At 40.0% G+C, this 22,789-nt stretch overlaps 1 protein-coding gene across 2 annotated transcripts in view; it reads right to left on the bottom strand.

Annotated features, from left to right (window-relative positions):
- Positions 1 to 22,789, bottom strand: part of FLT1 (fms related receptor tyrosine kinase 1) — a 162,564-nt gene that overhangs the window by 90,901 nt on the left and 48,874 nt on the right. For both annotated transcript variants that reach the window (XM_069467741.1, XM_069467742.1), the window contains exons 5-10: positions 20,357 to 20,519; positions 20,120 to 20,256; positions 17,421 to 17,595; positions 16,340 to 16,457; positions 14,179 to 14,348; positions 13,604 to 13,763 (exon numbers count right to left, since the gene is read on the bottom strand). In XM_069467741.1, the coding sequence (XP_069323842.1) occupies positions 13,604 to 13,763; positions 14,179 to 14,348; positions 16,340 to 16,457; positions 17,421 to 17,595; positions 20,120 to 20,256; positions 20,357 to 20,519 (923 nt within the window). The remainder of the gene's footprint in view (positions 1 to 13,603; positions 13,764 to 14,178; positions 14,349 to 16,339; positions 16,458 to 17,420; positions 17,596 to 20,119; positions 20,257 to 20,356; positions 20,520 to 22,789) is intronic.

Below are 22,789 nucleotides of genomic sequence, written 5' to 3'. Positions count from 1 at the left end.
TTCCTGGTAACTTACTTTTGTCTGCATGATCAGTGGGCGTGCTCTGGGCTGGAGCTGGCCTGTTTCAGTGTGGACTCTGGTACTTTAAAGAGGGCTCTGCAGTGGGGGGCGGAGGGCAGTGGTGAGCTGAGCACCCCGACACCCAATGGTGGCCTATTTGAGCCTGAGGAATGAATGTCTATATTAAATGTATAATTAAAGCACATTTACTTAGGGAAAAAAGAGGCTCTGGAAAGTTCTACAAAGTCCCGAGACAGAGAATAATCTCCCACTCTTTTTTTTGTGTGTTTTGGATGATGAAATCTGAGGAACTCTGCTATCTGTTTAATGGGATTTTATTGCACGTGCTCGCCTGTGATTAGAATCTGTTTGTAAAGAATATTGAATTATTTCAAGTTAGGAAACGAAAGGGTAAAGGAGTAATAATGAGCAAATTGAGGCTGTAAAATGTATTTTAAAAACACTGGAAGAAAAAAAGACCACCTGGAACGGTGCCAGAGGGCACGGCCGGGGCTGCTGGCCATCGTGGTGCGCCATCCTGTAGAGGGGCTGATCTAAACACTCCTCTGCCACCGTGGGTGTCGTGTCAACACATCAGCGATAGTGTGTCTGAGCCATCAGATTAAGAGAATCTGCAAACACTATCTTTTCCCCTCCTCTCACGTTCTCTTAAAACAAATAAAACAATATAGGAGAGAGGATGCTGGCAGAAAAAGGCGTAGAGTTGGAAGGAGTGTTTAGACAGAATGGTTCCTGCTCCTTTTGCTCCAGGAAAAGGGCCTGGGCCATCAGGGTGGTCACAGGGTCAGGCCGAGGGGACTCTGGAGGAGTGACTCTCTTGTGCCTCGAGAGACCTTATGACGCCTTGGAGCCCATACTGAAAATTACTTCTTGTCTCGATGGAGAAGGGGGAGTGGAGAAGGGTTTTGGGGACTGTAGGCTGTGGGTCAGCTCCGTGGACAATGGTGGAGGGGATCCAGCGTCCTGGGCCACCTCTGTTTAGATAAGAGCTTTTCCGTGAGCTTCTTGGCTTGTGCTGCTTCCTGCTCTCCAGGGCCCTGTGGTCCATTCACACTTCCAACAAGGCCTTTCTTCCCAGCCCTTGCTTTCCTTCCTCCCCTGCTCTTCTGCTTGCTTGTAGCATGAGCTCGGCAGTCTCCCCTCCCCCACAACCAGACACTCCCTCCCATTCCCCTCCCCCGCTCCTTTACAGACTCTGAGCCAGGCCCAGGGGATCTTACCACCCCACACCTGAGTGACTGGAGGCTAAAAGTGTGGGTGTTTCCTTGGTTACACCCAGATAGGAGGCTCAAAGGGAACACCTATTTTGTTCACTCATTCTTTTTCTTAGTGAAGGACTGCTTAGCTGAGGAAGGATGATTTGATAAATTAAAAATCTTTAGGAAAATGATAGAAGTGGCAACAAGTAATATCCTTTAAAACATTTACGAAGGAGGCTTAAGATGTTACCTCCAATCACTCAGTGAAGAATATTTTAAACTATCATTATATTTGGTTCTCACAAAAAGGAGAATGGCTTACTTATTATGTAGTGGTCGATACCGAAACAACCAGAAAGCTTTGGGAATAATAGTTTAGCATAAAGAACACAGATTTTAGAACCAGCCAGACCTGAGCTGAAACCATGGTTTTATAATTTTTTTAGTTATGTAATCCTGGATAACAAAAGCCCAATTAAGAGAATCGTAGTCATAGGAAATTGCTCAGAAGTCTTTTTGATTTCTTATACCATTCTGAAATTTTGTCATTAGATCACAGCCCACAAAAATCACTTTTAATAAATTCTCCTTTGAAGCTATATCATTGCCAGCACCGAAGATGGTAAAATTATCCGTCCTGTGACACTCACTGCCGTGGAAATGTGGTCAAGGTGTTTGCCTACTGTATCCCACAGAGCATGAGAGAAGAAATCATTTCTTTGGATCTCAGTTCCTTCAAAGGTTGTCCTTCTCATGGTTTGTTTTTATCTCATGGGCCACTTAATCTTGCACACGTTCCTTTCTCTTTCTCTCTCTTGACAACTAGAAAGTAGAGCACGTGGGCCGTATCTCTACGGTCTTACCCCATTTTCTCACTTCATCCAGAGTTGCTCAATTATTTATTGTACTTTTTGTGAACCACTTCAAATTCTGTAGGAATGGATGTGTTCTTAGCAATGCCAACTCAAAAAGGCAACCTCATGCTACCATGTCTTACTAGTTTTATGAAAGGCATTAAAAAATAAACAGAAGGGAAATAAAGAATTTACAGCAAATCCCTTTGGCATCAGCAAATGTTAGGGTGATACCTAACATTGAATGAGTCAATTTGTGTAACGCACTCAGCACAGCGCCTGGCCCACAGTAGACAGACCATTAGCGTTGCCATTTTATTATCTGACAACATTGGGAGCTACTTAGGAGCAGGGCCTGTGCTTTATTCATCATTATAGCTTCAGTTTCCGGCCCAGTCACCTGGTAAACAGTAGAAGGGCAACACACGTCTTTGCTTAGGTAACTGCTTGATGAGGAGAGTGAATCCTGACAGAGAACGGCCTGATGACATGGGGACCCAACCTCCCATTAGGCGTCAATCCTGCCATCCACACTGTCCTCAAATGTGCTGAAAAAGGGGCACTAGTGACCGTCAAGTGACCTCTCACACACCCCCTAACCTAAGCACCATGTCACCACCATCCGTGCCTGTCCATTTGCCATGACAAATATTAATGAAGACAGGGGATCTACTGGGGACCTGGATAACCTCTGTGCACAGTATCAGCGCCTGACAAACTGATAGTCATGGCAGTTTCAACTCAGGCAGCGACGCTGACATGTGGAGAGGCGTCTTCTGGCCTAACGAGAGATAGAAAACGGACCGGCAGTGGTCTCCTCCTTTCTTCACGGGCGGGCAAAATATGGGCTCATAATTACTAGCACCATTTTATTCAAATAAAAACCAATTAGCTCACTCATATTCCATGTAAGATGGAAAATCATGTCCCCCGAAGCAAGCAGATGATGTAGTATCTTCTGTTATTAAGGATGTATGTGTTTATCGAAGAGACAAGTCAAATTCATGGAACAATGTCAGAATACAGTTGAGCACATGCGAGTACAATGCCCAGAGCCCACATGCTGCTGTAGGCTGCGCAAGACTTGGGTCAATGAGCGTTTGAGCAGCTGAGGTAGAATTTATGAACGAGAGGAGATCCTGGGATATTATAACTCCTCTAATTTCCTAAGTAACTGGAAATGTCTACAATCTCTGATCCCATTCTGATTTCTTGGGAATAAATCATCATAGTCAGAGGACCTGTGCAAAGATGCAACTATGTTTCCTGGGAGAACATTAACCTAACAGCATGGATCATCTTGTTGGATTATTGTCCGCTTTCCCAGATTTTAGTGTGTGATGATGCCACTTCAGAGGGAAGTGACTTTGCAGTGAGCAGCCCCAGGGCTGCCTAAAAGTACGAGAAGCCCTGGGCGACCTTCAGCAAACAAACTTAGCACTTGCACTGTGCCAGGCACTGGGCCAAGTACTTCACATATATTTTTTCATTGAATTCCGCCCCACAACCTTACAATGTCAGTGTTGTTACCTCCACTGTATAGGAGGAAACCCAGATGAGGAAACCCAGACTCAGAGAGGTGGTTTATTTTGCCCAGAAACACACAGCTAGCAAATGGTAGTAGGTGACAGAGCCAGGACTCAGGCTTCAGAGTCCATGTCCTTAAACTCTAGACTATGTCACCTCTCTTGATATCACAACACAGGTTTCTTAAAACATATCTGCTTTCTGGGTTACAAACTTTTGACCAAAAATTACTCATTTTAATGTCTAAGGAGTTGTTACAGAACCAATCTGGTAGTGACAAATGAAGTGCTTTCAATCGCCCGGCTGATGATGTATTGGGAGGCCACACATTTATAGTCTCTGTGACACATCAACCAGGACTGGTTTCCTAACAAGGTGCACTCTGTACCTGATCTGGAAAATGGTAAATTATATCTGTCTCTTAGAAGTTCTGTGATAATTAAATGAGAAAATGCATGTAAAATGTATTCAACACTTCACATCCCACAGGTGAGTGCTTAATAACTTAGCTGTCAGTAAAGCAGAAATCCTAGACCATACAGCCTCCCACAGCCACAGTCTTCTATTTGCCTCCAGATGGTCTTTAAATGCCCATTTTTGTTTTCCTCATCTTATTCTTTCAAGGATGTTTTCATGGTCATGAGGAAGGATTTGTCAATAAGGTAGCAATCCGTGATCACCGTACATAATTTTCAATGATGATGACAAAGCATATGGAACATTAAAAACCCAAGAAACTGGAAAAATATAGACCCATGTAATTTTTTTAAAAGCCCTAGGGGACCGGGCATGGTGGCTCACGCCTGTAATCCTAGCACTCTGGGAGGCTGAGGCGGGAGGATTGTTTGAGCTCAGGAGTTCGAGACCAGCCTGAGCAAGAGTGAGACCCCGTCTCTACTAAAAATAGAAAGAAATTATATGGACAGCTAAAAATATATATAGAAAAAATTAGCCGGGCATGGTGACACATGCCTGTAGTCCCAGCTACTTGTGAGGCTGAGGCAGAAGGATTGCTTGAGCCCAGGAGTCTGAGGTTGCTGTGAGGTAGGCTGATGCCATGGCACTCTAGCCTGGGCAACAGAGAGACTCTGTCTCAAAAAAAAAAAAGGCCTGAGGGAAAATCCAAGACCTTCATTTTCATACATGGAAGGCAGAGTTTCAGGGATACAGATAACACATGCTGAAGAAGTGCCACAGGCAGAAGATGTCCAAGACTGAGTCTATAAGAGTCCCTCCATCAGTAAGAAGGGACAAGGTAGTTTTCTGGCCAATAGATAGCGGGACACCCAGGCACTGGCCAGGGATGGTGAGCTGCAGCCAAATGATTGCCTGGCTCAACTATGCAGGATCCACTCCAGAACTCCTACAGTGGGTCCAAACTTACTTTTGCAATTGGGGTTTTTATTTTTTTCTCAACCCACGCCTGATGAGCCAACCAAATTGTCTTCTGACATGTCTTTCTTCAGCTCCTCAACCCATTCCTACCCCCATGTCACTCTGTCACATCTTTATTCCTCTCTCTTTCCATTTGACTTCCCAGGACCTACCCTCCGTCTTTAGGGCTCAAATCCCACCTCCTCCACGGTGCTCCTCTACACGGCCGCACTCACCATCTGCCAGCCACGGCTGACCACACTGTAAGCACCTCCCATGAGACTCAACACAATGTTGTGTTGGAAATGATAAGCAACAGGAAACCAGAGACACACATCTAGTCCCAAGCTTGCCACTAACTAGCTGTGAGATGAGAGATAATTATCTTTGAGCCACAGTTTCTCATCTGTAAAACAAGCTCTTTTTAAAAATTAAATCTCTAACATCCCGTGATTCTAAGTGAATTAATCATTTGCAGTGACTAGGTCAAGGTGTGGTGAGGCTGAAACTTGCAGCCTCCACGTCCCCATTCCATTCACTCATCAAGTGCAAATTCTCACGTTTTCTCCTTCATTTTCTTTTGATCCCCCGTTTTCATCTCTTTACTCTCCCATGTCTTCTTTGCCTAAATATCCATGAGCTCGTGAGGCCCACTGTGGGCTGAGTGCTTGCTGAATCCTAATCTAGAACATTAATCCTGAACAATACACGAGAGAATGGTACTTTCCTGCAGGAGATCAAATACCCCAGCATGGCGAGTAAGTCACAGAGAGGGACAGTACTATTAGGGGAAAGTGCCACAATAAATAGGCCCATTAACTGTTTGATTTGCCACCCTCCTGAGGGTGGACTTATTTAGACCTGCCCATCCCACTGGAGTTTATACCCCTTCAAAGGGTCCACTTCTTCCTGCAGGTTTGGAGCCCAAACCAACTGCAGGTCATCACTGGTTCCCAAAGATGTTGTGAAATTTGAGCCAAATTCTTCTAATTGCTGCTACCCTCTTTCTCCTTTTCTCTCCAACTCTCAGCTCAACTCCAACTCAACAAATAGGCTCAGTTCTAACTCACTGCTGACAAGAGCAAACCTAATAGGTTAGGCCAGGGCTCTCCCAAACCTGTCCCCTTGAGGACTTCCTCTGGGAATCCAAGGGGATCCACTCTGAGAAGCCACATGGGACATCCAGGAAAAGTAAGCTTCTGAGTGCCAACCTAGTTAGCCCCTCTCCTTTTATTCTATAATCTGAAAACACCTGAGAAATAACTGGTTGAGCTTCAGTTTCCTTATGGGAAAGTAGGGGAAGTTATAACCATTATGTAGAATTGTTGTACAGATTAGAGATCATATGTGTAAAGGGATGAACACAATTTTTGGCACCAGAAAGGACTCTTTGATGAAATCTACTACAGCTGTTATAATTAAGTAGACCATTGCATTCAAGGTGACAAAACATCCTATGAGGCTTCTAGAGAAAGTGTGAAGAAACAAGGGCCCATGACTAGAAGCTCATTATAAGGCACTGCCAGGGCCATGATCTAAATCCATCAAGCCCCTTTCCATCTTCTCAATCCACCAGCTTCTGCTTTTTTACTAAAAGGGCAGTGAATTTACATCAAAACCACAGAGTAGATTCCATATTTCAAGAAACAATCTACCACATCAATGAAGATATATCTAAAATGTAGATTTCCAAGCATAGGTGCATGTTTTACAAATGATTTGTTCTATTTCTCTATTACCTAACAATCTTGTGTCAGGACATTAGTTTCTAGATTTAAGAATGAAAATTTAAAAAAAAATCTGTGAATATAGCCAAAGAAAATTTGAGAGGTTCTGCCAGTCTTCTCAGGGAATCTTCCCAAATTGTATGTCACTATCTTCTGGTATCCCAAATCCTGGGAAGCTACATTGAATCTTGTTGAATAGATCCCTATAATCAGCATAGATTTCCTATGACTCAGCCTTTTGGTTTAATTTAAAACACAATGAAATGTTTGATAGCAATTACAGGAGACAGTTAATTCATTAGAAACAATTATTCATCAGATTCATTGTATTATTATGAAGAGTGGGAAAAAGAGGAAAATCTCGCAAAGCATAGAAAAGTGGCAAAGAGGCATTTGGCAAATGAACTCGTACTCTGTTCTCAGGACTTTGCATGAAATATTAACAAGGGCTGTTGTCTGAGCATTCACATTGGGTAGTGTGCACTTCCTCATCCAGTAATTATATAACAGAATGCAAGAAGTTTCTCATTAGTAAGTGAACATTCACTTTTGGCTTGTGATGAAAGCCTCCTGTATAAGATGGCCAGTTTTATTTGGCTGTTTGTTCAAACTCAAAGTTTTGCTAAAGTGGTCTTTAGTCAAGTGGTCTTCTTTAAAGTCCTCATTTTGATTCAAGGTTTTGTTTGTGGCAAATTAAAATTCTCTGTAGCATGCCTGATTTGAGGCTGCATACCCATACCCACGCTGCATAGAATATATGTTGAGACACATAGATAGAAATTGTCTATAGACTTAAGAGGAATGTGATAAATATTAAAACATGAGTTATGTGGTCATATTTCCAAAAGAAGAGTTTAAATTACAGCTTCCCTCAGACACCTGACCTACATTTTGCCCCGGGAAATATTGACTTTCTCAATTTTTCAATTGTTAAAACTTTCGTTTTGTAGACAGAAAATAAAATATGGGACATAAAACTGTTACAGCATAAAAATAATAGACATTCATGTTGGCAGTCAATTAAATTTGGGTCCTTGAGTACATTTCTAATTAACTACCATTAACAATTGTTTTGTTTTTGCCCTGTTAATTTTACATACCCCACTGATGTGCAAAGCTGTGTTTCCCCAAATGATCTATCCCTAACACATCGCTAATGATTCAGGCCTTCCTTTCTTGCCAATTTGCTGACGTAAACAATAGAGAAATGCAATTAGGCAAGCCCTTCTCATAGTTCCTAGATGCGGCTGCCTTTCCCTGATTTTGTAGGCCACCCCCAAGCCCCGCAATTCCCCAGAGGAAAACAGTAAACCACACTTAATCCTGGAGTGGTCAGCTTTTTCTAGACCCCCACAGTAGTACTCTACTGCTCGGGCAGATGAAGAGTGTTTCAGAAATGGGCCATCAAATTGTCATTGAGAATGGCAGGGAAGATTATTTTCTATTTAACTTCTAAAGCATGTAATTATTTTAGACTCCAGTTCTGACCTACTTTAGAGTTTTGGAAGCAGTTCCTTGAGAGTCTATGTATGTCTAGTAGGGTTTTCTTAGAAAACTCACCATTTTAACTAAGAAAGTAATAAAGAATACTGTACTGAACAACCTTTCATGAGTTGAGAATCCAACATTTTTTGCATCTTGAAGGGCCTCACTGGCAAAAGATCAAAGAAGGCAAGCAAGGTTTTAGAGCTAACTGGGCAGAGAATGAGAATGCCTTCATTTGTACAGGCTGGACAAAGGCTGGCAAAGGTGGTCCAGGTTGGCACCGAACAGAATGTGGGTTGACACCAATGGTGGAGGAGCTGCTGTACTTTTTTTCTTACTGGGTCATTATTAACATGATCATTACAGAGTCAGTTTTGTATCAGAGTTTATTCTTACATGTAAGGCTTTCTACTTTCTTAAGTTGAAATTTTCTGTTATTAATAATTTGGCACTGATCCTCAGAGTTAATGGTCAAATTGCTTTATAATTTATAAGAAACTGAATGGAAATAGCATTGTGCAACAACTGGGAAAATTATTTCAAGCTTTTTTTGAAGGAAGAAAATGTAATTTAAAATGATATTCTGACTTAACTCATTCATAGCTGTGTGTCCTAGGAAAGGGGAGGCACAGCAGTGACCATTTCCAGAAGGGGAAATGGAAGTGCAGATTAAATAACTGGCCAAGGTCACGCAGAAGTCAGGGACTATGCCAAGAATAGAACCCATTTCCTTGATTCCCAGGTCTCTACCCCTGAGACTGCATAACAGACATTTTGCAGGTACATATATAGATTCAATGAGTAATCACCATAAATGCTAAAGACAAATGGTGCTCATCTTTCTGTTTTGCACACGGTTGGTGCCTAATACATACTTGTGATGAGCAGAGGATTGACAGTATAGTTAGACTGAATACGAATGGTATACAAAATTTGTAAGATGTGAACAATATGAATACAATGTAAGTAGAAGTTTCTCTCTCTATTTTTGACTGGTCACCACAGATAGCTTATAAAGAAAATGAGATTTTCACAAAGGACTCAATGTTACCTGAGATTTTTTTTTCCATTAGAGGGGGAATAGCATAGTATGTGTAACAACTGTATCTTTCATGATAGATCAGTGTTATTTATAACTCCGAAATTATGATTTGCGATAGATAAGGAGAGAGAATTAAAGTGGCTTGGGACCTAAAGAGCATGTGCTCTCAAAACAGAACTGCAGTAATCAAACGCTGCAGGCCTTGAACCTCCCTACAGACCCAAACACATTCAGCATTTTTGAAACAGACCTTACTTTATAAAAAAGGAGAAAAGATAACCCCAGAAACAACCAGGTCGACTCTGAACACTAATGGTGGGGGTGGGGGTGATCAGAGAGCATGGAGGGTGCGAGCAAGGGTGACCCAGCAGACCCCTCTCACCACCTCCTGTTTGTGGGAAATAGACGAAAGCGAGCTCCAGGACACATCTGGGCTGTAAAATTCTCCAGTCAGTTACCTGAGGGTCTCCTTGATATTCCAGCACACATAAATAAAAGGGGCCTTTCAACATCTTAGGTCCTTCCTGATAAAACGGTGATCTGGAGTCCAAACCGATTATGCCAAGACTGATCTTTCCCCATCCTCTCCTCAAATCCACCCTTTCCATTCCCCAGAGAGGGGCCCTTCCCTCCAATCCAGTCCTGTACTGTGACTTGTTCCTTTAGAGACCAACCTCCTTCTCACAGGCAATCTGATCTACGCAGTTTCCTGTGAGACTGTACCAGCAGGGTGGCAAAGCTCGCCAGGGACCATGAGATCAAGAGTAGTTCACTGCTCTGTACGTTTGGTAGTCCTACTTAGTCCTTCAAAATGCAGGGCGAATGTAAAGTTCTAGAAATCGAGTGTGCCCTGGCCCAGTAGGAGTCAGCTCTCCCATATGCCCACTCAGCGCCACCCCAGCCTCAGCCAACCCACAGGGCAGAACCACTTCCTCCCATGCCGGGAAACAAATGAATGGGACAGGCCACACAAACTGGGAGAGTTACTTCATTCCGCCACGACACTCTTCTATTTATTCTTCCTTTCACTTTTGCCTAACTCTTCTATAGTTCCTTAATTTCTCTTCTTCTGAAAAGCCATATTTTCCTCAATTCTACCCATTTCCCGCCCCCATACCCACTAAATTTCTATTTTTAAAGCACAACAAAACTGTATTTTACTTTCCCAATTTGTGTTCATTTCTCAGAAATGTTTGGTAAAATTTCTCACTTTTGTGAAACTATCTCTATAGTAGGCAGAAATTTCCTTAAAAGTTTTTGGGTCTTACTTAGAGATAGGCACCCCAGTGCTAGCAATTATTACAACCCTGTGGCACTCCGTGCCATTTCCACATGCATTGCCTCATTTGATCCTCACGTTCTCTCTATGAGGTGTGTATCTCTGTCTCATATGAACAGAAGCTGCAAACCACAGACATGTGACGGTACCATACGCTTGACAGCCTGTGGGTGCTTCCTGGGTTTATGCCCAGCCTAACGCAGAGCAGGTTTCGGAATATCTGTTTAGAAATTTCTACCAGTTGCTGAGGATGAGAAAAGCCCAAAAATTCCATCTCATTCAGTGTTGATAACTTACTTTAATGTTATTAATATTCAAAAGAAATATCCTGGTTCTCCTATTACTTACCACTTTACTTTTTTTAATGCAGACAAGTAAAAGGGGGATTCTGCTTTATTTCTTCTTGGCTCATTAGCTATGGGTTTTCTCCTTCTCTTTTATTCCTAATATTTTATAAGAACAAATTCTAGGCAAAACCAAAACCACAATATTACTCAGTTAAAACAAAGCTCACTTGCATAAAACATTTTACCACTTTTTTTAAAAGGGAGGAAGTTTCTAGTTGAACTATCAGTAGTTCTGATAGTTTTAAAATATATTTACATACTTATTAGGCTTCAAGAAACTACACAATTTGAGTTAAATCTGAACCTCTTTCTGTATTAACTTAGATACATTAACTAGCTGACCATATTAAACCAATTAATAATTTTGAGATACTTAAACAAATATATTCTTCCTCAAAACTAAACTAAAGCCTTGGCTGTGGCCATACATAGATGTTCTCTTTAACCGGAGCCTAAAGTTTAAATACCAGGAATTAGTCTACATATTTAAAAGCAATGATGTGTATATATTAGTCACCTTTGACGATGACATGTAGATGCCACTGTGTGAATATGTTACTATATGACTCCAAATAAGTACGTGCAATGGAACATCCTTTAAAATTCCTGTCTACAACTGAATCTGAGTTAATCTAAGTGTATAAAAACCATATAAAGACATATTTAAAAAATTTTAGTAATTAAGGAGGGCTTTATTTATCTGTAAATTTTAGCTTTATCTCTCTAACAGGGTGAAATAGAGTGCTTCTGTTTGTTTCCTGGAGTACAAAGGTCCCATCTATGTCACTGACATGCTTCTAAGTTAAGTGGACTGATTTTATCACCAAGTACCAAATCTGGGCCTGACACAGGTAGGCTACTCAATCAGTACCTGCTGACTAAAAGAATGAGAGCTTCTTATGGTCGTGCACATTTTTGGCAGATAATTTCAAGCAACAACATATGAAAGAAATAAAGCAGCATGGAAACTTAAAGCTTTCATTTCTGTCTTGTGAGTAGTAAAGAAACAAATGCCTTTAACAGAGAATAATTCAAATGGTCAACAAACATTCAAGGGAGTGCTCTGAGTCTTGAGAGAATTCCAGAAGGAATTAGACATCTTTTCATGCCTTGGCAAGCTTATTCCATAACACAGAAGAAAGATCCCATATACCACAAAGAAACTGGAAAGAGAGCTAATATTTACAAAGTTTTACTTCAGCTGGTCTCATTCCCCAAACTATAATTTATTAGTATCAAATTTATAATAATATATTCTATCACAAGTAATTGTAACTCTATACTTTTATCCAAATCTAATGGCTTAAATTAGTTATTTTAAATTTATTTGTGTGTTAGGTTAGCACACATATGAAGACCCCAAAGGGATGAGTCTGTAAATATTGATACCTATCCCAAATTGGCAAAATAATACAAAATTTCAGTAGATCCCTCCATCTTTTGAGTTAAATATCCACAATGGTGGAGAAGGTATTCATGATTTGTAAGTTCTTTAAATTTCTATTTTTAGAAAATGACATAAATGAGAAATCAGACATGTGTGGAAATAGCTACTTCTCAGGAATTCCATAACTCACCATTAACTTTCCACTATCAGAGTACTATACCCTAAACAAAAGATTAAAACACAGGATGAAGAGTTGGAATTGTGCGAAGAATCTAGAAACCAAATAGCCACTTCTATCTATTCATGCTAGAATTATGCCTTGTTTACTTTTTTATCAATCTAGTTTTGTTTTTGGTTTTTTAAAAATAGCAATCCTCCCAAACACTCTGCAATTGGAGTTAGAAGTAATAAAGTATTCTGGCATAATGGTAATTCTTGTGCAAGTTCAATAATATCTTATTGTTGTACGTATCAATTCTATTCCTGTTCTCCAAATTGGCTCCCATGAACTATCCTTAGTATCATCCCTCTAGACTAAACAAAAAGGGGAAAAAGCAAACAGAGCTCAGTCATCAACAGGATGCAAGGAAATGCTGCACAGTTAACAGAGGGTAGGGATGTTCATTCAGCAAATACACACTGAGCATCTACTGTGTGCCCTACACTGCCTGGCTGTAAAGATACAGAGCTGCTCTCAGTTAGCTCTTAGCTTAGACAGAGACAAATGTGCACACTGAATGATGTAACAATAGTGTGAACAAAATGCTGTTCATGTTGAGGAGGGAGAAATGAGTCTGAATGAGGCAGTCAGGATGGTTCACAGAGAAGGAGGCATGAGAGCTAAGCCTTGGGGTTTGATAAAGGACTTCTTATGAGGTACAAAATGGGTACAAGTGCATTTCAGAGAGATGGAAGAACATGAGCGAAACTCCAAAGTAGGAAACATAGTGATCATCGTGTTGGAAAGATCTTGGCTCATATCCATTGACTACAAAATGACAAATGGGAAGACCAGTGTGACATTGTGGTATAGCCAAAGTGTGGGGATGCTCAACTGGGAAACAAGAGACTGGAGTTCTGACCCAAGCTCAAATAATGGCTCACAGAGGGACCTTAATTCTGTTCCTGTGCTCCTACAACTATAAACTAGAGAGAAAAATTATGAAATTGTTAGCCAACGGTAGGGTCTATTCAGTAAGGAAGAAGAGTAGGTTGCCTACCTTTTTCCAAAGCAGGGAGAGCCTTTGCCCTAAATATACAGCACATTCCATCTGCAAATTCCCATCTGTGTCCATTAGAGAATCTTAATTCCAGGTGTCAACAAGTATTTGAAAGTTAGTCAAGAAACTAACTGTCCCTACCTTGCTTTGGAATGATTATGGTTACAGGGATGCCAGAACCACTTGATTGTAGGTTGAGGGATACCATAAACGGTACAAGTCAGGATTTGTCTGCTGCCCAGCAGGTAGAGAGGTGGGTCTGGAAATGATGACAGAGCCTTTTCGTAAATCTGGGGTTTCACTGGAAAGGAGATGAAGAATGGGACAGAAGTCAAGAACTGTTCTTTCTCCTGGGCCACACACGAAGAACCACATTCTCATTGGTTTTGATGTCAGGGAAACAAACACAGAAACAAACAACAAATAAACCCTCATATTTGTCAAGAAAATGCCAATTTTAAAAAATAGTAGAAGTGTTTTGAAAGCTTTAATAATTTGATTCTGTGATATGTTTGTTGTGATTACAATGATAAAAAATCATATCGCCTATGGAAGATAAGCAAACACGAGATAGTTATGATGGGAACAGAAGTGGTTTCTAAGTAATTATTTAAAATTTCATTTTCTTTGATGTTGTTATACTAACTTCTGAATTTATAAATTTTCATTAATTGTCCCCTGCCAGAACCAGAAGAAAGTATGAGCTGTAAACTTACCATTTACAATTAGAGTGGCAGTGAGGTTTTTAAACACATTGGACTGTTTTATGCCCAGCAAGATCGTATAATCCCCCGCGTCCTCTGCAGTTACATCCTTGATAATCAACGAATAGCCATGAGCCAAGTAGCGAGCAGATTTCTCAGTTGCAGGTAACCCATCCTTTAACCTGTGGTTAAAAGCGTGATTAGTAAGTCATTTCACACGTTTTCTCAGATGTCACTTTGATAACACTGTCATTTAAGTTTGTGGGCTCAAGTTTAGCAGTTTTGAACCTTTGATCAAAACCATTGATTTTAAAAGTTTAGGCACTAACTTTTCAGTAAAGGCAGATATGATTTTTAGACTGGGCAATGCTTCATATTGATTGGCAAAGAGGAAGAAGTAAAGCCAGGAAAGAAAGAAAAGTGGTGGCTTCATGTACCCGCAGGGATGCTGGTGGCCACTGAGGCTTAAGTATTAACCCAGAGGCACCAGCTCTGACTCCATCTGAGATGTTTTTCAGAGTTTTCCAGGAGGCTCCATCAGAGGTCCAAGGGCCATTGTAAGTCAGATCAACGAGATCACTTATCCAGATAAAAATAAAAATAGACTTTCCTATTGTGGTCTCATGTGGAGTTCTTATTAGTTACATAAATGGTCACACCAGTTGTCCCTTTCATAAACTATAGTGAAATCAAGATTATCAAGATTTTTCCCTTGAGGAAGAACAGTTAAGGCACAAAAAAACCAGAAAGTATTAACTTAAAGAAATTTACAAAAAAAAAAAAAAACCACATCAGTGCCTTGGTAGGATTCAGTTGCATGCAGAACTGAGATCAGAGGCCTGGCTCTACCCCCCACTGTACGCTGCCACACACATGACTGACCTGTTGGAGCCTCCGTTTTCTCAAATTTTCTAGAGAGGTTCTCAAAGATCCTATGTAACTCTAGAATTCTATGATTTCATTAAAATGCACAATTCTTTAAGTGGGCATTTTAAATCTATTAGAAGTTTATCGTGTTCTGTATAAAGGTATAATATTGGAAATTTAGTTCATAATCATGCATGCATTACATAGCCCTGCAAACAAATTCCTATTACTAGTGGGTCTCGGTTCCAAAGCAGTTAAAATTACTATGCTATATTTTGTGATACAAGTGTCATCTTAGTATTACTTTAAATTATTTCATATTAACAAGTGAGCAATTTTTAAAGGTGGGTTGAATTCTTTTTTAGGTCCTTGCTACTAAGTTACAGAAATCAACACTAGCAGACAAGTGTACTCTCAGACACTGAAAGAGTAAACGTACCTCCCAGAGTCGTTAAATTACTATTCAATTTACTATTAAACTTAAAAAATTACTATTAAGCTTTTTAGGTATTATAAAACCAAAACCAAAATCCCTTTTCTACTTCAGTAGCATGAAGGCATAGCGCAAAGTTTAATTTTTCTCTTTAATTCCCTATTAAATATTTGAGGAATCTGAAAACAAACACTACACTCACAATATTGAAAGCCAAATAAGCTCTGGTTGAGATTTTAAAATGGCACCACTTCTGTATTGTATGGATTGTTTTCCTAATCAGTTGTGTACTCTATCCTTTGTTTAAAATATAATGACTTTAACCAAAGATATTGTCATTTAAAAGTAATTTAACAAAATGACTGCAGATTATAAACAGATTACATTGTTTTCCATCAGGTGTTGTACTGGTGTTAAACACACACACACACAACTGCCTAAGGCGTTTCTGAATATGCAAACTTGGAGCCAAAAAAAACTTAATTAGTTCAAGTAGGTCCATTCTTCCCCCCCCCTTCCAATGAATAAGTCTTGTCTCTATTAATGTTTGTTTAGTTTTGAAACAAGACTGGAACTTTCAACCCAGCTATATGTAAAAGAATTATTTTCAGCATTCTCATTACAAGAGCCCACTTCTTCAGGGTTAATGGAGCATGTTACGCATTCAAGATGCTTCCTAGTCATTGCCTAACACATTCCCATTCAAACAATGCTGACATCATAGGAAGGTTTAGAGATGCAGAAATGTAGCTCTCCAGGGCTGTCTGAAGAACTTCTCTTGATATTTTGTCAGGAATGCAAGTCACTGGGCTCTTGCATCCTCCTACTTACAAAGCATTTCTTAAACTGATATGGAAATAATTATGGTCCTACCATACAACTTCTGGTGAGGGAAATGCCTTCACTTTCATGGAGAGCCGGTAAGACCGCTTGCCAGCTACAGTTTCAAGCACCTGCTGTTTTCGATGTTGCACAGTGATGAATGCTTTTTCTTTGAAAGGAGAAGTGATAAATACATTAGAAAAGAATATATCTCTGGAAACAAAATCTCACGGCCTCATTAAGGGAGGGTACAATCAATGAATAAGCAGAGCTGAATTATGATCCATCCTATCAATGAGCCCAAATGTTTTTGTTTGTTTGTTTGTTTTGAGACAGAGTCTTACTCTTGCCCAGGCTAGATAGAACCAAATGTTGATCAATGAAGAAAATACTTTCAAAGCACCCTAACTGGTGAAATACTTTCAAATCAAATGGTACCAAGTCCTAGGGACAGTGACAGGGCAACAGAAAATGAAACACCTTAAATATGTACATCACAATAACAAAAAAGTGGGAAGATATTTCTAAACATCTACCTGTCGAATATGGGTAAGATAGGAGAAAGTTGCTCTGGGCACCCTAAAACACCTAATTTGATATAAAAATCAACTGCTCTTCCCACTGTTTCCTTCTCAGAATGGAAAGGAATTATAGAATTTGCATATTGGAATTAAACAACATTAGGATTCCATGACAGTAAAACCAGGGATAAAATAGCATTGATTCTAAATAATTTATCATACCATATTTTTATTTCTCTAAGTCATGGTAGTACCTGGGAAGTTTTTTTTCCCCAGATAATAAAGGTAAACCTGATCATTTTTTTTTTCTGTTTTGTTTATATGGAACACTAAATAAAGAATTTCATAAATATCTTATGGCCTAACTGAATTATTAACCATAATAGACTTCTAAAGGAAAGACTCTGTCCAATTCAAAAGTATTAAATTTAAAGAGAACTTAATGTGATTTGTTTTTTGGCAGAGAGGAGGAGGGGACATTGGCAAAGTTGTATTCAGTCATGATAATGTAACTCTTGGCCAACAGAAAATTTATTTGTTTATAGAACCCAAACATCCACAATGACTAGAAAGCCTGGTGCGTAAGTTGGCACTGCTGAACAATTGCTTACCATATATACGCACTGAGGTGTTAACAGATCTGAATGATGGTCCACTCTTCACTTGGCAAGTGTAAAGTCCTTTGTCTTTGTTCTGCACGTTGTCAATAGTAAGAACACTGTAGAACACATTGGCATCAGAATTACTTTGGTCAATTCGTCGTCTTATAGAAGCTCTCTTATTTATCTAGAAAGAAAATGTATAACAAACATGGGAGTAATTGTTCATGCCTAAAGTTATTCAGCATTTTAACATGTCTCAGACCATTGTTTTAACAACAGCTTCTTTTTTTATGCTAAGAAGCATATCAAACCTTCCTAGAGCAAGATGTTTGGAAACCACATCTCTCGTAAATAGGCTTCAAATATGTAGCATAGTAACATTTATTTAGCACTTAATTTTCTTCAAATGGACTTTCAAGTACCTTATGGCATTTGTTTTTCACAACAACCTAGTGAGATTGGCAGGCTTATTGCCCTTTTACTGATAAAGAAGCTGAATCAACAGAGACACTGGCCAAAGTAGGCCAGGACCTCAGGTCTTCTGAGTGTAAATCTAGGGTCCTTCCTCTTGCACACACACCTCTCTACACAATGACCTGTTCTCGAGGCATAGCTGTCACATACAAACGCAGGCAATAATTAGGTTTAGTGTCCGGCTCAATGACAGTATTTCTCTTAATAAATTGCCAGTTGGGTTTTCTTTGGCTTCCCTACCAGAAATGAAGGAAAAGATAATGAGTCCTGGCTATACCTACTAAGGTGGAATAATCCTAGAGCTGCATTATTTCACTACTTGAGTAATGGTTTCCAATTTCTGCTCAACCGTAATAAATGGATCTGGGGACATACAAAGCCATCGGCAAGTTTAGCCAACACTTGGAAGGTGTCCCATGTTTATCTCAGAGAAGCCCAAGAGAAGGCCTTAGGCTCAGCCGTCGGAACTGGCCACCGTGACCTGCTCACTGCTTTGAGAAGACGAGATCCCATTGCGTTGTCCTTTAATTGTTCCTTTTTTTTTAAGCATTACATTTTATAACACATGTTATTTCCTCCTCTCAATCCTTCCCCGTGGTGGGGGAAGGGTGTGGGAGCGTGGTAGGCAGGCATGAAAAAGACTTTGGACGCTGTCCAAAACTGATCTTTGGGTCTTGAACTTAGCTCTCCTCTGTGGCATGTTTAATAAACATCTATCCACCTGTCCTTTTACTTTCATGTTGGAACAGACACATGTTTAGGCCAGTTTCTTCATTCCCGGCAATAACCACCACTACTATCAAAAGTCAGAGAATCAATTTCCTAAAATAACAGACTGAGGGGAATTTCTGCAACTCTATGTATATAGGTATTACTTTTCCCTTTGAGAACTCTTTCCTTCTCAAATTTGAGTAACGCTGGTATTGTTTCTGACTTGGAAAATAATTCATCTGTGTCTTAGAATTGCTGTGTCTAGTACAGCAGCCACCAGCCACATGTGGCTATTAAAATTAAATCAAATAAAAAATTCAATTACTCAGTTGCACTGGCTATATTTCAAATACTCATCAGCCACATGTGGCCAGTGGTTACTGTATTAGACAGTTCAGATATAGAATATTTCCATCACAGAAAGTTCTATTGGACAGTGCCAATTTAGAAGATTACTGGCATTCAATAGAAGTATTACTAATGCTCTTACTTACAGTAGCAACACTAACAGGATAAAAGTATCTTCTCTCCTGGCATTGATTGAGAATATTTGATTTCTATCAAAACTCAGAAAATATTGCTACAAGTCACAGCATTTTTATTTAACTGAAACAATACCACTTTTTAGAAAATAGTTTATGACTGAAATAAGTCCTTAATATAGACAGTTGTTACACCTTTTCATTGCCAAGTTATTCTATTTCCATGGCAACAAATGTTGATTTAAAAAAATGGCTTGCAGGGGCTGAGGCATTAATTTTCAATACATAATTTAATCATAATTGACTTTGTGATTGGTTAATCTGAATGGTATAGCAAATGACTGTACTTGGGATATAACGCATAAATCACACTAACACAGAAGAAATGGGAGCAGGAACTACTGTCGACATTTTCTTAACAGTTGATCATAGTTTCCCCATTTACATATTTTTAAAGTAATTATTGTTTACAAGGATGTTTCAATAAGGGAACCCAACTCAGTCTTCATTCTTCTCATTTTTCTGAAGAGCAGAATCGCTCCTCTGACATTTAACAAATGGAATATTGAATGGCTGGCTTGTAATATCTTTTCCAAACATGCTCCAATCAGGTGCCTGACTGTCTGCCAGTATCTGAAATGAATGCGCTGACAAAGACAGCCTCCTGGAAAGTTGTTGTTGTTACAAAAGACAGTCCCTGCCTGGCATTTAGTGATAAATTTCTCTCTCATCTCTAAATCCTAGAGAACAGTTTCCGAGAATGAAACAATCCCTTTTTCCACACAGAATCATGCAATAGAAATACCAGGCTAGACACTTCCAAACAAAAGCCCCAGACATCAAAAGACCGTATCTATGCATCACAGTCCCAAAATGCCAGGCGAGGAAAGCACCCAAACCAAACCCAAAGCCTCTTTATTGACTAACACTGTCATGGGGGTCATAATTTTCTGATTTTTCCCATCTCAAACACCCCGTGGGATTTCACTTGCTAAAAATAAATACTGTTCTGCGGAAGAAATAGAAAAATGGGCCACTCACTTTACCAGGGTAATTCCAGGTCATCTGTACTCTGGTGTTCAAGGGGGTGGTAGCAGTACAGTTGAGGGTAAGAGTATGACCTCTAAGTAATTTGACTGGGCTCGGCGTGCTTATTTGGACATCTATGATTGTATTGGCTGCAAGCATAAGAGAGAAAATTTTTTAAAATTAAGGTTTCATTAAGCAGACAAACCATAGAGCATTTGGCTATGCTCATGCCTTTGGAGTGTCACTCACTTTGTCGATATGTGAGATAGTTTGTCTTGTACAAATGTCCATTGACTGTTGTTTCACAGGTCAGAAGCCCTATTTCTTTGTAAGTTGCATTTGAAATTATAAAGCCCTTTCTGCTGTCCCAGGTTATTCTTTTTCCATCAGGGATCAGAGTGTCAAAGGGAAACTGCAAAGGAAGAAACATGCATTAACAAAGTCCTTTTAGCATGTGGAAAAACCACTGCTTCACTAATAGTTTGTGAAAACATAGTTTTCATCTAAAATAACAATAGTACAGATAAAAACTCTAGTATGTTATAATTGGTTCTTTGGTTTTCTTTGCATATGTCAAAACCTATTTGTAGGGCCGGGCGCGGTGGCTCACGCCTGTAATCCTAGCACTCTGGAAGGCCAAGGTGGATGGATCGCTCAAAGTCAGGAGTTCGAGACCAGCCTGAGCAAGAGCGAGACCCTGTCTCTACTAAAAATAGAAAGAAATTATATGGACAACTAAAATATATATATAGAAAAAATTAGCCGGGCATGGTGGCGCGTGCCTGTAGTCCCAGCTACTTGGGAGGCTGAGGCAGTAGGATCGCTTGAGCCCAGGAGTTTGAGGTTGCTGTGAGCTAGGCTGATGCCATGGCACTCACTCTAGCCCAGGCAACACAATGAGACTCTGTCTCAAAAAAAAAAAAAAAAAACAAACAAAAAAAACACCTATTTGTATTGTGATAGATTAGAGTAATTATGATAATATATTATCAGCCTTGGCAATAAGCAGCACCTACCCAGGATAGATCTAATTGTCCTGTCAGGCTTCTAGCGGGAGCCCATAACTCTCTAGCCTCTGGAAGTCATAGTAAACTGCTCTGATACTCAACAGAGAGACCAATTAGCATTTTTCCACTGGGGCTACCGGGTTATCCTTATGTGTCTTCCTCATCTGGAGCCTTTAACAGGCCACAGCTTGTTCCCCCATTTTGCATGGTTTACTAAAGAGGTGCCTGTCTTCAAAGGGCTATAAATCCCAGGTCCTCCAAGATTCATAACATTAACTCGGCACTTGCTGGGGTTGTCATTCTGTCAATCCTGTTGCATCACAAGGAAGCTATCGACTCTGCCTCTGGCAGGGAAACACCCAGAAGCTGACACTGCTGATGGGGGAGTCTCTAGAGGCCAGAGACACTATTATGAATGAAGGCTCTCAAATTCTTAGTAGTCGTCCCAAACATGATGCACACGCATGGAATAAAAGAATCCATGATATTTGATTTTCTCCTTTGCCTTCTTCCGACATTAAGGACTTAATTTTTAAAGAGTACAATAGAAACGCTCTCCCTTGGGATTAAACTTTATAAAGGGTCATTGATCCATAGACTGGCCCAGTCAAAGTCCCCTGATGCCAGGTTACCAGCTCAATTTCAGAGGTGGTGGACTCTGACTGCCACTGTTTCTTATCCTCGGATGGAAAAGGAAAAACCAAATGAGATTACCTTCCCTCAACAGATTATAAAGGAAAGGCCAAACAGCCATAAAGAACTTTCCTCTCTCTCTCTCTCTCTCTCTCTCTCTCTGTTTTTGAGACAGGGTCTTTCTCTGTTGCCCTGGGTAGAGTGCCATGGTATCATCGTAGCTCACTGCAACCTCCAACTCCTGGGCTAAAGCCGTCCTCCTGCCTCAGCCTCCCCAGCAGCTGGGACTCCAGGCATGCGCCACCATGCCCAGCTAATTTTTCTATTTTTTGTAGAGACGAGGTCTTGCTCTTGCTCAGGCTAGTCTCAAACTCCTGGCCTCAAGTGATCCTCCAACCTTAGCCTCTCAAAGTGCTAGGATTACAGGTATGAACCACCACACCCAGCTCTATCTCTTTTTTTAAAAGTACATCTGACATCCCTCTCTCTATCCATTTATCTTTTATATTTATTTTATATTGCTTGTTGAAGGAGCTAATCTGGATTTGTGATCCTATGGCAGAAATTTCTAGTCCAAAAGTCACTTGTACCTCCCACCCAGTGAATATACCTACACTGGTATGTGTTACCAGTGTTACTTGGGTTTGAAATTAATTCCATCCTGTTTACAAAGAACTGAAAGCAATGAAAGGCTTCATTTCATGTTTTAGTAAATCAAGATTCTACCTGTAAACTCAGGAATGTTCTGCATTCAGTGGGAAAAGAACCTTTTCTTATAATTTAGCGCAAACATTTAAGGTTAAAACTCAAGAAAAATTTAAGTCAGGGATTGAGATCTATGGTACTTTAAAAATAAGTGAAAATAAGCATGTGCCAAATCTAAAAGAAAGGTTTATTGACAAGAGTTCCTCAGCACAACTTCAAAATATATTAAAATTTCCTTTAAAGTGTTTCTCTTACTCTAATCTCTCCATTACTGCCACTAGTCGTATTCCATTGACAAAGTAACTTTATTTTTAGCTGACAAGAGCTAATACAGGAG

This window comes from Eulemur rufifrons, chromosome 4 (assembly GCF_041146395.1).
Source record: "Eulemur rufifrons isolate Redbay chromosome 4, OSU_ERuf_1, whole genome shotgun sequence".
Taxonomy (NCBI): Eukaryota; Metazoa; Chordata; class Mammalia; order Primates; family Lemuridae; genus Eulemur; species Eulemur rufifrons.
The sequence above is the reverse complement of the archived record's forward strand: the minus strand, read 5'-3'. Positions and strand labels throughout refer to the sequence as shown.